Below are 18,688 nucleotides of genomic sequence, written 5' to 3' on the forward strand. Positions count from 1 at the left end.
GGAACAAGTGTCTGAGCGTTGCAATGGGCGATCCCAATTGAAATTTCAAATCAAACACATTTGTTTGGAGTTCATGAATGTATTACTTCAGCTTAACAAAAAGTACATGTATAAGTTGTGAATTAGATTTGTTTTAGAAAAATAAACCAAAAATAAATATGTTGCATGAAAGAAGGGCTTGTATCATTTTTATGAGTGCAATTGTGTTGGATTTGTCTCTGATGGCTTGCAAAAAGTTTCCTAAACAAGGGCTAAACAATTAGAATGGCTCCTAAGAAAAGGAAAAAATGCGAGTGATAGTGTTAGGAAGTGCTTGGCATGAATGAGCAGAAGGATGTCTGCTGTGCTTCCTCTTGCACTGTGTCACAATCATTGGCTGTGTGCGTCACGCAATGCAAGCAATGCACTGTATCTTTTTTGTGCTCTCAATTACACCTTCTAATGGCAAATGAGAAAGCGTTCACTGGTGATAGCATGAGCGAGGCAATCATCTGTGAGAAGGCAAAAAGTGTAGGCGAATATGATTTTAAAGCATGTTGAGGCTGGTTTGAGAAGTTTCGCAAGAGATGCGAAATCCACAAAGTTTTCAGGCATTTATTAGGTTAAATAAACGGGCTGCAGAGGAATTTGTTGCCGAGGAAACCGGAGAAAACCCACGCAAGCACGGGGAGAACATGCAAACTCCACACAGGCGGGCTGGGTTTTGAACCCCGGTCCCCAGAACTGTGAGGCAGATGTGCTAACCAGTCCTCACCGTGCCAGCATGTGATGTCCCACTTAATGAAAAACCTGTATCGGTTTGTTGTACCAACATCAATTAGAAACGAGACAGACAAAAGAAAACAAATACATGAATCCGAATTATTTATTGTTGTCCATCCATCCATCCATTTTCTGAGCCGCTTCTCCTCACTAGGGTCGCGGGCGTGCTGGAGCCTATCCCAGCTGTCATCGGGCAGGAGGCGGGGTACACCCTGAACTGGTTGCCAGCCAATCGCAGGGCACAGATAACAAACAACCATTCACACTCACCGTCATGCCTACGGGCAATTTAGAGTCGGCAATTAATGCATGTTTTTGGGATGTGGGAGGAAACCGGAGTGCCCGGAGAAAACCCACGCAGGCACGGGGAGAACATGCAAACTCCACACAGGCGGGGCCAGGGATTGAACCCGGATCCTCAGAACTGTGAGGCTGACGCTCTAACCAGTCGCCCACCGTGCCGCTATTTATTGTTGTATTTCTTTTAAATAGTTTTCACTTGTTTCTATATTGTACTATATTTTTAACCACACACTGATTAAATAGGTACAGTATGTTTTGTGCCTGGAACGGATTGGATTAATTGCATTTCCATTCATTACCTCAGTTTATGAACATTTTGGGTTAGAAACAGAATACAATTCTTAACCTGAGTTTCCACTGTAACTGAAGGTAAAGGCATGAAAGGAACGTTTTCAGCCTGCTTCTGTAGAAGGTATTTGTAGGCCTTTCACGCACTTCGTCATCATGTCGAAAGACAATAAAAACAGAAACCTTTATCAGCTGGCTGCCTGTCTTTCTGATAACACATATATGAGCAAGAGGTCTGACCAACCAGAAGCCACAGTAGCTTCCGTAGGGTGTGGAGGCGGCTGGTTTCCCCACACAATTCAAAACTAATTAGCCAGTGATTAAAAGATAATGAGAGGGTGTTTAGAACTAACAGTAAGTGGGGCTTCTTAGTGGAGAGGATGTTTTTCTGTATCGCCATCCATGTGGTGTGCATGTGTGTGTGTGTGTGTGTGTGTGTGTGTGTGTGTGTGTGTGTGTGTGTGTATGCGCGCGCAGAGACGGTAGTGGCTTTGGCTAGTGGCGTTTCCCTGTATGAAAAACAACTACCAATTATGTACTTGAGAGCTGAATCCATTCTAAATGCATCTACAGTGCTGTGAAAAAGTATTGGCCTCCTGAAATTCTTATATTTCGCATAGTTTCCCCACTATAATGTTTAAGATCATCAAACAACGTACAGTACAGTAATTATCACACAAATATAACCTGTGAACTTAACAAGCCGAAAGTCTAACAAGACTAATAAGGTAATAAGATACAATTGATCACACCCTAGTCTTTCTCACATTAAGGGAGATCCATTTGTACAAAAAAGTAGAATAAAAACAAAATAAAGAAGTAGTAGAGAGGTAAAAATTCATTATTAGGATTCCCACATACTGTAGTTTCTAGACGGATCACGCACTGCTCCAATATTACTAGCTCCAGGACATGCCCCATTGCACTATGATTGGCTGTTGTATCCCTGTAAAACACGCCCTACTGCTTCCAGACAGCAAAAGAAGTGTGTGACTTAAAATTGTGGCGGTGTTAATGTTTCCCACTAACCCAAACTCTAACCCTAAACCACCAAACCAAGCCCTAAACCTCACCATAACAAATTTCTTTGATTTTATTTTGCACAAAATGTGATACATTCCCGCACTTTGGGATGGTCATCTCGTGGCATCGTTACATAGCCTGCCCTTCCCGCGACGCCGGAGCCAATCATTTTGCAGCGGGGTGTATCCTGCCTAGAAACTATGTGGGAATCCTAATAACGCGGTAAAGATACATACTCATTTAATTTTATATTATATATATATATATATATATATATATATATATATATATATATATATATATATATATATATATATATATATATATATATATATATATATATATATATATATATATATATATATATATATATGCGGCACGGTGGACGACTTGTTAGAGCGTCAGCCTCACTGTTCTGAGGACCCAGGTTCAATCCCCTTCCCCGCCTGTGTGGAGTTTGTATGTTCTCCCCGTGCCTGCGTGGGTTTTCTCCGGGAACTCCGGTTTCCTCCCACATCCCAAAAACATGCATTAATTGGTGACTCTAAAATTGCCCGTAGGTGTGACTGTGAGTGCGAATGGTTGTTTGTTTGTATGTGCCCTGCGATTGGCTGGCAACCAGTTCAGGGTGTACCCTGCCTCCTGCCCGATGACAGCTGGGATAGGCTCCAGCATGCCCGCGACCCTAGTGAGGAGAAGCGGCTCAGAAAATGGATGGATATATATATATATATCTCGCAGGGCACATACTGTATCAACAATAAATAAAAATAAAACTTCAAGTCAACCAAAGTGGATAAAGTGCAGTTTAGTGAAAAATTGTCATCCTGCTGTTTGTATTTGTATTTACATATACAGTACATGTCTGTTATGTAGTGGGTTTGTGTTGCCTGTTAAACAAACACATTTTAGTTTCTTTGTTGAATGGGCAACACAATCGCGGTCTAAGTGATGAGCGTGTTCTAAAGTCAGCATGTCGTCTCTACGTCTCAACATCAAACTGCTATCAAAGTACTGCACGCTGCCCTCAAGCTAGCCCCGGGGGCAAAAGTCTATGTATACAGTATGTGGGGTACGGGAATGAATCTCGATGGCCACAAGTGTGTTTGTGTGGTGTCAAACTGGAGGGAATACTTCGCCTGTGTGTGTTTATGGTTATTCAAAGTATGGCTATCTCTGGGGCAATATAGTATCATAACTGAAAATAACAGCAGGCTAAATCATGCACATCTAACTTTACACCAGCAGTAGTAGTGGCAGTGCAAGCTCTCACTCCTCATGAGCAATGTAAAATCTGTAATAAGCACTGTCAGGAAATGGTTATTCTCTGAATTGCTTTTTGTAAACAATAATGATAGATCCCATTGTATCTCAATGGACTCTATTAGATCGGGGTGTCCACCCAGGGACCGAGATAAAATTTTACGTCTTGTGAATACATTGATTTGGCTATTTGTTACAGGTGAACACAAAGCAACCGACTTAAAGTTGGCTATATGTATGAAGTACTACTGTATGAATTCATACTGTATGCATGAAGTACTGTATTTGCAAAAAGCACCAATTTGGAGTTTGAGTATCATAAATTATTAACGTAACTTATTAACTCATCTTTAACTTATTAACTTACTTAACTATCTTAATTTCTTTGATGCTTTCCATTGTCACCGTTATCCAAATGTTTGAGGATGGTGGCAAAGGTTGCGGTGGAAGCAATGTAACAGCTCATTCACAAACTCCTGAGTCAGGAGCAAGTGGGGCTTCACTATCTTCCCAAAAATAATTTGGCAAGGTTATATTGTAACTGGGAATTGCAACCTTCAAATTGAGAGACAACCAATCTGCTTCGTGAGCCAATGCGCCTAAATATTATGTGGTCTGACTCACAATTCCGGTGAAAACCTGGGGTAATTGCAGCAAATAGCTCGAGCCTGTCTCCTAGAGAATGACATTCACATATTAAAGTAGACATTGTATGCGTTTTCTGTTTCTTAATTTTAAAACAGTTCCCAAGTGTCTTACCAACATGTCTGTGGCATGCTTTCCTCGAAATACCCCAGTGATCAACAATTGTAGGCATATGCTTCGAGCATATTTCTTGCCATGGTGAAATCAGAATCAGATCAGAATCAGAATCATCTTTATTTGCCAAGTATGTCCAAAAAAAACACACAAGGAATTTGTCTCCGTTAGTTGGCGCCGCTCTAGTACGACAACAGACAGTCAATGGACAGAGAACCAATTTGAGACATAAAGACATTGACCAAAAAAAACAGTCACTGAGCAATAAACGGTTGCTAGTAGTTTGGTGATGCCGGTACTTTTTTTTTTTTTTTTTTGACAATTGTGCAAAAGATCCAGAGACCTCTAGCACTTAGAGCAGTTCGAATTACTAATATTGCAATAGTCCGGTGCAATGACCATTGTGCAAAGGGCGCCGAGACTTCAACGAGTGTATGCAGTTTAAAGTGATGAGTAGTGCGATAAATAAGATAATAAGAAATAAGATCGTTTTAAAGCATTTTTACCTTGCAGAGTGCCAAAACAAACACCCCGCCCCACCAACAACTTCACAGAGCAATCACATACCGTAGGCTTCGTTTATCAGAAGCTAAGCCTGTTATAACGCTAATCTGTGAACCCCAGAAAACAACCTACTGTGTTAACCATACCCACTCACAAATAAGCCGAGCGCCCATAGATATTTAACTGCATTCTCACCACAACATTTCATCACCAACCGACTGAGTTAAACTTTAATTACAGGTCAATTAATGTAGCGGTGTAGCATTGCCAAACAAAAACACCGCCACATCAACAAATGACCTGAACATCTGAACATTCTTATAACATTATAATCAGAAGCTAATGCTGCTAACACTGACAGATACTGCTTCCCTTTTGACTTTTGACATTGCGTCAAAGAACTTTAGCCAGACTATCTGCTCAGTCATTAGCTAGGAAACTTGGTGTGGGGGTGGTTTTAATGTAAATTAGCCCAACCTGTACATAGCAGTGTGGCGGTAGTACAGAACAGCTCACTTACAGACACAGTTTCAGAAATAGGCAGATATGTAAAAACCCTTACTTCAAGCTGGAGATGTGTTGTTAGTCATTTGCATGTTATTCAGTGACATGGGTGCATACCCACTTGAAGAGAATAATGGAATAGTGGAAAGAGAGTAGTGTTTCCCTTGGGTCTGTGATAATGTGACAAGTGATAAAGCTATCATGTTTAAATCTGTACACAAGTTCAATGTCTCAGCCTTTTGTTTTTCTTCATTCTACTTTGGCAGGGAAGTTCCTATTTTTCAATTGCATTTGTTCCACATTGTAACGTTGGCATGTTAATGTGTCTACCTTGTCTTCCATGCTGCTAAGGTTTTGTCAAAATTAGCAGGCAAAACCAGCTATTGTTAAGGTAGTTCGGCATTGGTTGAGGTATTATAGGGCTGCCTCACTCTTTTCACTATTTTTTCTGAGCAAAGATGGACTGACCTAGTAAAACTGATGTAGGTTTCTTTGGGACTCTTCTCACAGGAAAGTCTTCAAAATGCCTCTCTTCCCATTTCCAACCCCCACCTCCACTCAACCACTTCAAGTTGATATTCCGATGACAGTTTAGGGTCAGATGAAAATTGCAAGGTCCTTCATCTTCATTTCTCTAGTGTGGATTTGAGTCTGTCTTCCCTGAATAACTTGAATTATATTTAAATGTTGGCTTCAGATTCAGTTTGCATTGTTTCCACAGAGGTGGTTTTTGGCCAGGCAGACAAAACCAAACATTCAGAGATCAACACTCTTGTGCAAGACAATAACATGTTGATTTTCTAAAAGCAATATGTACACTATATGTGACTGAGAATTTCATCTTTGTACTTGGCAATATGTTATTATAAGTATGCTTTTTTGTCCCGCCCCATCTCTGTACTCCTTGTGGTGAAAAGTGCCAAATCATCAAGTTGAAGACCAATGTAGCACTCCTTTGACCACAACATGGCATTTACCGGATCAGGCTTGTCTTCCAAAGACTAGATTTGCTCATATTTGTGGTTGCATTTTTTTGAGAACATACACTGAACACATTAACATGACTTTCAGTTCAAAACCATATCCCATTTCCTCTGGAGCTATTGCATGTTTGTAAAATGGTTATGATAGGGTCATGATGAAGTAACCCATCATTTTGTCCACGCCAGTTAGTTTCTTCAGTGTTTGTTTTGGTGATGTTACACTTATCTTGCTAGCCATATAATTATTTTGTTCCTTCACAAACCAACTCTGGTTTTTATGAAACTTGCAATTGATGGTCATTGTTTTGTAACCACAAAAGGATGATGTCTGACCTCATTTTGGTTTCCCAAGAAACGTGCACTCACTGTCACCCCCTCCCCACATCCAATCAATCTAGTGGTCTATTGGGTAATTAGTCGCCCAAGAGAGTAGAGCGTTCAAAGGTCAAATTGTGGTTCCTTTTGTTGCTGTAAATCTCTCTTGCTATATTCATCTGTATTTTTCTGTTGCAGGATGGAGTGATGATGGGATGGATGTGAATATGGGCCAGTGGGCAGGCATGCGTGCCCCTCTGCTTGGCCTCATCTTGCTGCTGCTGTTGTTTCTCTTCAAACCACCACCCTGCTGCGGCCAGAACACCCAAGGGGCCCCTCAGAATGCACCTCATTTTGGTTTCACTCAGCCTGTGTACCATGCCACAGTCCATGAAAATTCAGCTGCTCGCACCTATGCCAACAGTAAAATTAAAATGGGAATCCACCTGGTACAGCGCTCCTGGGATATTCGCTACAGAATCACATCAGGAGATGATGAGGGGTTTTTCAAGGCTGAGGAGTATGTTCTGGGTGACTTCTGCTTCTTGCGCATTAGAACTAAAGGTGGAAATGCTGCCATCTTAAACAGAGAAATTCAGGACAACTATGTTTTAACAGTCAAAGGCTCAATTAAGGGAGAGACACAACTGGAGACCTGGGCTAAAGTCAGCATCCAAGTCTTAGATATGAATGACCTTCGACCACTGTTTTCCCCCACCACTTATTTTGTGACCATAGCAGAAAGCACCCCTCTCAGGACTAGCATAGCACAAGTTACAGCTACCGATGCAGACATTGGCTCCAATGGGGAGTTTTACTATTTTTTCAAAGAAAAAAGGGAGCTATTTGCAGTGCATCCAACTAGTGGTGTAGTTTCCCTTAGTGGAAACCTCAATGTTGAGGAACAAAACCGGTATGACTTAGAAATACTGGCGGTGGACCGAGGCATGAAACTCTATGGAAATAATGGAGTCAGTAGCACGGCCAAACTCTTTGTTCATGTTGAGCGTGTAAATGAGCATGCGCCACTCATAAACGTGGTCACCCAGAACCCTTCTTGGCTTGATAAAAATTCAGTATATGCCATAGTAACTGTTGAAGACCCAGATGAAGGTTTAAATGGTGACGTAGACTCTGTGGTCATTGTTGGTGGAGACGTGTCTGACCAATTTTTCATAGAAAGATTTAATGAAGTTGAATTTGCCATAAAGGCTTCTGAGACAGTTTACTGGGAGACTTACCCACATGGCTGTAACCTAACATTGCAAGCTAAAGACAAAGGCAATCCACCCAAATTCTCTGCAGTCAAAGTTGTTCATATTGCAGTTAACAAAAAACAAAAAGTGGATGTCAAGTTTGAGCAAGGGTTTTATGATGTTAATTTGAGTGAAATAGCACCACCAGGTACAATTGTACTGGCTGTGAAAATTACACCAGAGCCAGATGATGCAGAATATGTCATGACACCCTCTGCAGATTATGTGTTTTTTCAAATAAATACCTTAACCGGTGTCATCTCCACCACTCGTTGGTTTAGCCAGGCGACTCAGAATGTCTTTAACCTGGAGGTTCTGGAAATAGATAGTGATCTAAAAGTTAAAGTGCAGATTTCCATTGAGGATGCCAATGACAATACGCCAACATTTACTCAGTCCTCTTACAAGGTTTTTGTCAACGAAAGTGTACCAGTTGGGACCGCTGTATTAACTGTTTCTGCAGTAGATGTGGATAAAGGAGAAAATGGATACATAACTTATAGTATCTCCAGTCTTATGAACTTGCCATTCAAAATTAATCAATTTTCTGGTCTTATCAGCACCACGAAAGAGTTGGACTTTGAATCTTCTTCAGAGAGCTTTGTGTTTGTTGTCAGAGCATCTGACTGGGGCTCACCTTATAGGCGAGAGAGTGAAGTAAATGTTACTATTCACCTGGAGAATATAAATGACAACCAGCCATTGTTTGAGAAAGTAGCATGTCAGGGTGTGATGTCCAGAGACTTCCCAATGGATGAAGTGATTACCACAATGTCTGCAATCGATATAGATGAGTTAGATCTAGTAAAATACAAAATAATTTCAGGAAATGAGTGGGGGTACTTTGACCTGAACCCTGATTCAGGGGTCCTCGCACTGAGAAGGCCCTTGGCTACAGCCAATCCAAAGAATGGTGTCTTCAGTCTCAAAATAACTGCCACAGATGGTGAGAATTTTTCTGATCCTATGTTTGTTAATATTTCGCTTGTTAATGGGAAATCTCCCCCCAAAGGTTTTAACTGCAAAGAAACAAGGGTAGCTCAAAAATTAGCAGAAAAATTACTCAAAAAGTCAAAGGCAAGCAACAAGTCAAAAATAGAAGATTTTATTGACCTGTTTTCTGTCAATCGGCAAATGCCACAGTTTGAGAGCTCTTTCCCTGCTGATATCTCTGTGGTAGAAGATCTAAAGGTGGGCTCAAGTGTTTTCCAGATTAATGCATATGATACGGACACTGGTTTCAACGGCCAGCTTCTTTACTCTATTTCAGATGGAAATACTGATAGCTGTTTTACGATTGACATGGAGACAGGTCTTGTTAGTGTTTTTCTTCCCATGGATAGAGAAAAAAGAGATCGTTATATCCTCAACATAACTATCTATGACCTTGGCCTGCCACAGAAAGCTGCTTGGCATTTGCTTACTGTCTACATCATAGATGCTAATGATAATGCACCTCATTTTTTGCAAGAAGGTGGTTATAGAATTGTCATACCTGAAAACACAATCATAGGGACAGATTTCATTCAAGTGGAGGCCACTGACAAAGATCACGGACTAAATGGAGAACTCTTATACTCTTTTTTGACCAGCACCACCCAATTTGGTATCAACGCAACAAATGGCATAGTATATGTTGCTGGGCAACTTGACAGGGAGTTTGGCTCTTGTTTTTATTTGAAGATAGAGGCTCGAGATAAGGCAGAGAAAGGGAGACAGAGGTTTTCTGTAACCTCATTAGAAGTCATATTGGAAGATGTAAATGACTGTCCCCCACTCTTTATCCCAAGCGTGTACAAAGCCAGGGCTCTAGAGGATCTCCCGGTTGGAACAGTTGTGGCCTGGTTAGAAACCCAAGACTTAGATCTGGGTTTGGGTGGCCAGGTTCGCTACTCTTTAGCCAATGATTACAATGGATGGTTTGAGATAGACAAAACAAGTGGAGCCATTCGTCTGACCAAAGAGCTGGACTATGAGACACAGCAGTTCTACAACCTCACTGTTCGGGCCAAAGACAAAGGAAAACCAGTATCTCTTCTCTCTGTCACCTTTGTGGAGGTAGAGGTCTTGGATGTAAATGAGAACCTATATGCACCATACTTTGCCCAGTTTGCCCTGTCAGGATTAATTAAAGAAAATGCGCGTATTGGAACTACCCTTCTACAAGTCAGTGCTAATGATGAAGATGATGGCAGGGATGGAGAAATCCAGTACTCCATTCGTGATGGGAGTGGACTTGGACGGTTTGCCATCGATGAAGAAACAGGTAGGTTTCCTTTTAATATTACATAGTATAGCCATGCTTTTGCCAGGATTGCCTTGATTTTTTTTTAAGTTTGTGAATGGGAAATCAATTTGTGGAAAAAAAAAATAATTAAAAAATTAATCTGTGCCTTTGTGAGTTTCTATTAGCATCTGTAAAGTGCTTTTGGCACCGTGATGGTGTTGTTAAAATGCTATATAATACATTTACCATTTAAAATAAAGTAAAAAAAAAAAAAAGGTTAGAATCCTGATGAATTCGGAATGATAAATGCCATATATTTTGTGAAATTTTCAATCACAATTCATTCACCTTAGTTACATTTTGCCAGAGTACAAAGACTAAATGATAAAAAAACAAACATAACGTAAGTATTGAGCCAATCCCCTGTGTAAACATCACCAGGGGAAAAGTTGCGACAAAATAAAAAAAGTACCGTATTTTCACGACCATAAGGCGTACCGTATTAAAAGACGCAGTCTCAGTTACAGGGTCTATTTCTGTATTTAACACATACATAAGGCACACAGTATTATTGGGCACGGGCATGGTAAAACATAAGCTAGCTTAAAACATACGGTAGCATGCATGCACGCTAAAACAATGTTTTTAAAAAGGCAGCGGGAGCAAAACTGAGTTCGGTTGTACTTTATTGAAGTATTTAACAATTTACTCACGTTATTTTTTGATCAATCCTCATCCACAAATCCATCAAAGTCCTCATCTTCTGTATCCGAAATGAACAGCTGGGCAAGTTCTCCATCAAACACGCCAGGTTCCCTCGCGTCATTGTCGGAGTCAGTCTCTTTGCCGTGCGGCTCCTCAGAAATTATGCCGGCTTTTACAAAAGCTCGAACAGCCGTGCAAGCAGACACGTTAGCCCAAGCATCCACAATCCATTCACAAATTGTGGCGTAACTCGCCCGGGGCTGCCTCCTAGTCTTAGTAAAGCTGTGTTCGCCATCTATCATCCATCGCTCCCACGCTGCTCGCAACTTCACTTTGAACGCCCTGTTTGCACCGATGTCCAGCGGTTGGAGTTCCTTCGTCAAGCCTCCCGGAATGATGGCAAGCTCCGAGTTATTGCACTCACTCGAATGGTGACTATAGAGACGCCTCTCCCGGCTGTTCTTTGCTCATTAATCCATTGCTCGAGTTGGTCTTCCAACTCGGGCCACCTCGCTTTGTTTCCGCGGAAACTCAGCTTCGTCTTCTTGACTTGGCGAAGCTCGTTTTCCTACTTCCTCCACTTGCGAACCATGAATTCGTTGATCTTGAATTCTCTCGCGGCTGCTCGATTCCCATGTTCCTCCGCGTAACTAATAGCTTGCAGTTTAAACTGTGCTTCGTAAGCGTGTCTCTTCGTAGGTGCCATTTTCGGGTATCCTTAGCCAAACCGATGCACATACCGTAACTACATACCTACTGGGGGCGTGTCTTTAGCCTCCTCTGTCACGCACACCCTTCCCCCTTTGCGTCCGCATGCTGTCGTCAGTCACGTCTGCCTTTCCTCTATATAAGCAGCGTTTCGGCAGGAAATGCTCCCAGTCAGTCAAGCGGAGCGCTCATCGAAGTCACACAACAACATTTACAGATTTTGGAACTCGGTGCACACATAAGGCGCGCCACATTATAAGGCGCCCCGTCCATTTTGGATAAATTTAAGACTTTTAAGTGCGCCTTGTGGTCGTGAAAATACGTTATAACACCCCTCTATTAGAGTGCACACCTGTATTGCAGTGCACACTTGTACACTAATACAATCTTTGTGACATACCAAGACACAGTAGTTAACTCGGTGTGCTTGTCCCTAGGTGATGAACAAGAGCACAGTGAAGGTGAGGATTTATTGCCCTTGTTAACCGAGCTGTGGCAGGCCTCATAAATCAGCTCTGAGCTGCTGAGAAACCCTATAAATGCAATTACAACTTAAAACGAGAATGAGAAACCCCTCTGCATACACAAACACTGACATTTGCACATCTAATTCAGCCAGTTCTGTAAAATACAATAAATATGAATACAATCATTAACTAATAATGTGTTGGATTCAATGTTTAAAGAAAAAAAAATTGTTGCTCGCTGTCATTGATACACTTTATTGGCATAGAGGGGATCGTACATTTACTGCTTCATGAATGTACATATTGTATTGAATGATTTATATTGGCTTGGTACACGAGGTAAAAATATGCTGTTACATCGGGAGTGGGTGTTAGGGTTAAGGCAAAATTTGATTTGCACTTGGATAAAGTCATAATGATAGACTTTCTGGCTCATTTATTGAAAAAAAAATCCAAGATGGGTCAAAAGAAATATGGAATGTTGGCACTGGAGACAAAGCCATTTTAGAACTGGCACTTAATTCTATAATTAAAAATCAAGAGTCTGGAGGTTTCGGGTGGCGGCCAAAATACCCTTTTCTCAAATAAGACTTGGTTTCCTGATTGAGCTGTCCAACATCCACAGTTTATTATTGTAATAGAAAATGTGTGGTAGGTAAAAACGAAGAATAATGTAGTAGTTTGTGTCTTTACTGATGTTGGCTCGATTGAAATTCACAGTTGCTATTTTATATAAAAACATAAGATTTAGGGATATCTAATTACCTTCCAGTTAAACATATTAAAAAACATAACGAATGATGGACATAATGAAAATGAATTGTTCAATTATGCAAATGTCTGATGATAAACTGCACCATCATCCACAGTCATGAAATTATCTGTTGTGACTGACATGAGGCATAAGGAGCATTATTAAAATTTAAATATTCATGACCATCCAATCAGTTCCATGTTACACTTCCACTAACATCTGTTTACTCATAGCGTGCCAAGGGGGTCACGCCACCGCATATTCAATTAAGTCATGGTTGAAATACAAACACATATCTCAACATTTACTATGATGTTTGTCATATTCAGGGTTATGGTGAACTGGAGCCTATCCAAGATGACTTAGGGAAAAAGGCAGACTATACCCTGGATTGGTCGCCAGTCAACCATAGGGCACAAACAACTGTTAACTGTATGAGGGTGCACTGTACCTCCTTGCATTTCCTCAGTTTTTACAGATTGTATTTTTTTCAAGCTTTTACATGGTAATGGTAAATTATCATTTTCATTAACTCTGATACCCGCTGTACAAAACTTGTATTTTCACGCTCCAAAATCTCAGAACCGTGGCTGGACTAGTACTATTTCTAGTATCTGGTTAAAACTTTCTTTTGCTTATGCAAGTGTGAATGGTTACCTGTGTTAAGGCCTTTTCACACCGCGCTTGCTCAGTGTGAAAGTACCGCACGTCATAGCGACAACGACCAAAGTGCCCCGGTGCAGGGTACCCAAATTCGGAAGTGCTGACATAAACACCGACCGGGAAGTAACAGGTAAGTTTTCCCGCTGGAGAAGTAGACCACACCTCGGCAACTTCGGCAAGATGTATCTGTCTTTTTTGCAAAAGAAAGCCTTGGTGTTGGTCATTTTAAGGAGGAGGAGAAGGAGACAAGTTGCAGACAAAAAAGGAAATGGCTGCACCCATAGTAATGGCTCGTCGGAACCTCGGAGAGTGTAGGCTTGTTCGTTTCCAAAAAAAGCACATGGAAATCACTCCGCCAGCCCCTCTCCCAGTGGAGGACCATCCTGACGTCCCCGTGATAGCGTTCTCGAAATAGAACTATTTGAAGTCGCCCCGCGGAGCGTCAGCCGCCCTGTATATTGTCGACCCGCGGAGTGAGACGGCAAAACGCGCTGTCCTCCCTCAGAACAGACACAATGAATGGGAAAGTCGCAGGCGTCAATCGCATCGCCAAGTGCAGTGTGAAAAGGCCTTTAGTCTTGAAGTTGGTGCTCAATCCAGGGTGACTTTCATCCTAAATCTGTAGGATAGGTTCTAGCCCTCCCATGAAGGAACTGAACTTGCCTGAATACCATATTTGTTCTGGTTGTAGTCCTGTTTTTATGTGTATGTGTTAAAGAAATATAGACAAACACACAAAAACGTCCTCCAAAGCCTAAGCCTTCCATGTCAATCATCCGCCCACTGTATTCACTAGAAAGCTCTTCACGTCAAGACTCTTAATCACAGTGTCGCCTCTCCTGTTTTAGGTGACGGAATGATAGAAAAGCATGGGTGGTGGGGAACATAAATCATGGCCTCTATTTCTACTGGAATTAATTTGTAACCAGATGGGAGGGCTGCATCTTTGTCTTCCAACAAAACCAGCTTTGTAGAGAGTCTTGAATGTGAAGCACAGAGGAAACGGGGACACGTGCATGCAAACAAGCTATATGCAATCACACAATATCTGACATGCCACTTCTGCGCTGATGTTCTTTCAGTACTGCTGCGTGTGTGTGTGCGTACTTGCTTTTATACAATGGTGCCTTAATTAAGAGACGAGTGACTTGACTTATGAGTTTTTGGAAATACTTGTTTTATTTTTTTCTTCATTTTTTTATTAATTTTTTTGCTTTGACATGGGCGGCACGGTAGTCGACTGGTTAGCACATCCGCCTCACAGTTCTGAGGACCAGGGTTCAAATCCCGGCCCTACCTGTGTGGAGTTTGCATGTTCCCCCCGTGCCTGCATGGGTTTTCTCCGGGTACTCCGGTTTCCTCCCACATCCCAAAAACATGCACGGTAGGTTACTCTAAATTGCCCGTAGGCGTGAATGTGAGTGCGAATGGTTGTTTGTTTCTATATGCCCTGCGATTGGCTGGCAACCAGTTCAGGGTTTTCCCCGCCTCTCGCCCGAAGATAGCTGGGATAGGCTCCAGCGCGCCCGCGACCCTAGTGCGGAGAAGCGGAATGGAAGATGAATGAATGAATGCTTTGACCTGCGAGTGCAAACCTGAGATACAGGCGAAGTATGGTGTCAGTGAGCTCAACTCAAGTCACTTCACTTGTGAACAATTCCTCAAAACAGAAGCTGCAAGCTGTTTTTTGCCACTCACAGTTGAATTCTCCTGTCAAACTAAACATAAAACAAAGAAAATTTCCCTTTAAAACATCCACATAGCTTAGCCTTAGTGCTAATGCTAAGTAGCATCTACGTTGCAGTGCTGTAACCCTTTAAGCAATGGATTGCACCCAAAATGTGCAGCCATATATTTATTTATCATCTGTGAAGAAAGACTAATCTCAGTGCTCAACAGTAGCATGTGGCATTTCGAACAACGAATTGCCATATTTACATTTTGTCCTAAACAGGTCTTAAACTGTGACCCTCGGGCTCTAAAACCTTACTAAGTCCTTACAGATGCACTACTGCCGCCTCACATTATACTGTCGATAAATAACTAGAACAGCTAGACTGCAATAGCACCAAACCTTCAGACCGCTCATTTATCAGCACAAGTCTGAAACGCCTCAATTGTTTTAAGAATCCGATTATTGCTGCCACTTTATCATCTTGGTGGAAAAGTCTAGAAACCACGCAATCTCATTAAGCACCATATCATTCCTCCCCAATCTGGCACAATCCCGATTTTGAGATTAACAAAATATCCCTTTACTGCAGCACATGGGAACAAAGTGGAATTGACCGCCTACATCACTTTTTCAAAAATAATGTATTCATGTCACGTGAAAGCTTATTCCAAGAATTTCAAATTAGAGGTGCTAACTTCCTTCAATACTATAAAGTTAGAAACAATCCTAAAAAGACTCGCAACACACGTGAATACTTTAGAACTACCTGTTTTTATTCAGAAAATAGAAGAACTACTTCCACAAAACAAAAAACTCCTTTCAAAAGTATTCAAATTAATCTCAAGTACGAATTTAATACACTTACCAGTACCAAAATGGGAAAAAGGCGTCTCAGTGTCGACTGACATTGATTACTGGGCACAAATCTGTAGATTCTCAATGACAAAAAAAAATGTAATTTACAGATAATCCAGTTCAAAGTACTCCATAGATCACATGTTACGCAATATAGTATGCATAAAATGGGCTATTCAAAATCAAACATATACTCATTGTACTCAAAACACTCCAGACACTTATTTGCATGCTCTTTGGCATTGTACATCTGCACAGCACTTCTGGTGGTCACTAGTTACACAGAAACTTTCCTAAGTTTTGAACTGGAGGATTCCGATTTCTCCTAATCTTTGTCTGCTGGGTGATTTCAAAGCTATAGATCATCCAAATAAACATGCTCAACCAATCGTTGTAATTCTCGCTATCGCTAAAAAAACAATACTATTAAACTGGAAAAATAAACAAACCAACAACATTAACCAATGGCAAAATCTTGTTACAGAGTATATAACACTAGAAAATATATCTCACAAACATACCCTTCCTCGATGTGCCGGCTCAGCAACTCTGCACACCAGTTGACGAACATGCACGTAATATGGTGTTCCTTCACTAATAAGTTCGATAGACACACAATAGGCTTTAATTACTTTCGCTGGGATCACTAACAACAACACAGGTTACACTAACGTATCAACAAACAGGTTCTTACAGGTGTTTACACACTAAAAAAGAATCCCACCGCACCACTCGTCAGTAGCACTGCCTTGCTCATTTTCCCACATTATCCTGTCCTGCCCTTTTCTGTTCTCTCTTATCTTGTTGTCTTGGTCAGTTATTAGAACACGATATATATGGTGGATGACTGGTTAGCACATCTGCCTCACAGTTCTGGGGACCAGGGTTCAAATCACGGCCCCACCTGTGCGGAGTTTGCATGTTCTCCCCCCGTGCCTGCGTGGGTTTTCTCCGGGCACTCCGGTTTCCTCGCACATCCCCAAAATATGCGTCGTAGTTTGATCGAGGACTCTAAATTGCCCGTAGGTGTGAACGTGAGTGCGAATGGTTGTTTGTTTCAATGTGCCCTGCGATTGGCTGGCGACCGGTTCAGGGTGTACCCCGCCTCCCGCCTGAAGATAGCTGGGATACGCTCCAGCAGCCCGCGACCCTAGTGAGGATAAGCGGTAAAGAAAATGGATGGATGGATGTATAGTACCCTCCAGAAAAGGTCAGCATGGTGTATTGTCAATTGGAACTTGTAGTGTCATTATCTTTATAAAACTCCTAAATTCTGAATGCATTGACGTCAGAAGACTCAATTAATAAAATTTTTGTGTGGGTGTGGGTGGCACGGTGGACGACTGGTTAGCCCATCCACCTCACAGTTCTGAGGATTCAAATCTGGCCTCGCCTGTGTGGAGTTTGCATGTTCTCCCCGTGCCTGCGTGGGTTTTCTCCGGGTAAACCAGTTTCCTCCCACATCCCCAAAACATGCATGGTAGCTTAATTGAGGACTCTAAATTGGCCTTGGTGTGAATGTGAGTGCGAATGGCTGTTTGTTTCTATGTGCCCTGCGATTGGCTGGCGACCCATTCAGGGTGTACTCTGCCTCTCACCCACAGATAGCTGGGATAGGCTCCAGCACGCCTGCGACTCTAGTGAGGATAAACGGTACGGAAAATAAATGAATGAATGAATGAATGAATAAATAGGTGGCTCAAGTAAAGGACGAAATGCTTTCCCAATCACTTTTTAACCTTGTTAGTATTCACACCACACACTGGTGCATGCACTCACACACTCACATAGTCCTTAACCTAAGTTTTTTTCACATATAAATAAGTCCATACTGCATATGCATGTTTTCGCGAAATGAAAGCCTAACCACGCTGTGACTATAATACCCACACGTACACATTTAGTTGAATTGTGCATTGTGTCTTGCTGGATGTTTGTGGTCTTCAGGTTGTATTCAGTGCTGTGGTAAAACCCCAATTAGGACTCACCAAAGCACTATGGTGCCAGCAAACCCCAGAGGGTAGCAGATTAGGTACACATGGAAGTAGTGGAGGGTGTCAATGCTGTGGATAGATAAAGTCAATTGCAGTAAACAGTGAGTTTTTCTGTATTTTTCTCACAAGATACCAGAACTGACTTTCCTGATTAATGTTTTGACATCAATCATGAGTCTGTCGTCATTACATTATTCTTGTTTTGGCCCCGAATGCTAATAATCAGCAGTTAAAAAAAAATGTGTTCCAATGTGTTCCTTACACCCCCTTACAAAAACCTTACACCCCCTTGCAAAAAAATTGATCAGAGCTTGAATATAACTTGGCTCACTGTATGGATAAACTGCACATTCAGTACAAGAGAGGCCAAATTGAACATTAAGCCAAACAGTACCCATCAATGCATCAATCCATCCATTTTCTGTACCACGTGTCCTCTTTAGAGACACGAGTGAGCTGGGGCCTATCCCTGCTGACTTATGGTGAGAGGCGGGGCACACCCTGGACAAATTGGCTGCCAATCACAGGACACTTACACAAATAACCATTCATGCTCCCATTGACACCGATGGACAATTTAGTCTTCTGTTAACCTGTAGAAAACTCACGCAAGCACAGGTAGGACATGCAAACTCGCCACAGTAAGGCCAGAGCCTAGATTCAACCCCAGAACCTGTGAG

At 41.7% G+C, this 18,688-nt stretch overlaps 1 protein-coding gene across 5 annotated transcripts in view; it reads left to right on the forward strand.

Moving 5' to 3' along the window:
* Positions 1-18,688, forward strand: part of fat3a (FAT atypical cadherin 3a) — a 182,270-nt gene that overhangs the window by 66,709 nt on the left and 96,873 nt on the right. For all 5 annotated transcript variants that reach the window (XM_061781961.1, XM_061781962.1, XM_061781964.1 and 2 more), the window contains exon 2: positions 6,903-10,226. In XM_061781961.1, the coding sequence (XP_061637945.1) occupies positions 6,920-10,226 (3,307 nt within the window). In that variant the 5' untranslated portion in view covers positions 6,903-6,919. The remainder of the gene's footprint in view (positions 1-6,902; positions 10,227-18,688) is intronic.

Source organism: Phyllopteryx taeniolatus, chromosome 8 (genome assembly GCF_024500385.1).
Source record: "Phyllopteryx taeniolatus isolate TA_2022b chromosome 8, UOR_Ptae_1.2, whole genome shotgun sequence".
Classification (NCBI taxonomy): Eukaryota; Metazoa; Chordata; class Actinopteri; order Syngnathiformes; family Syngnathidae; genus Phyllopteryx; species Phyllopteryx taeniolatus.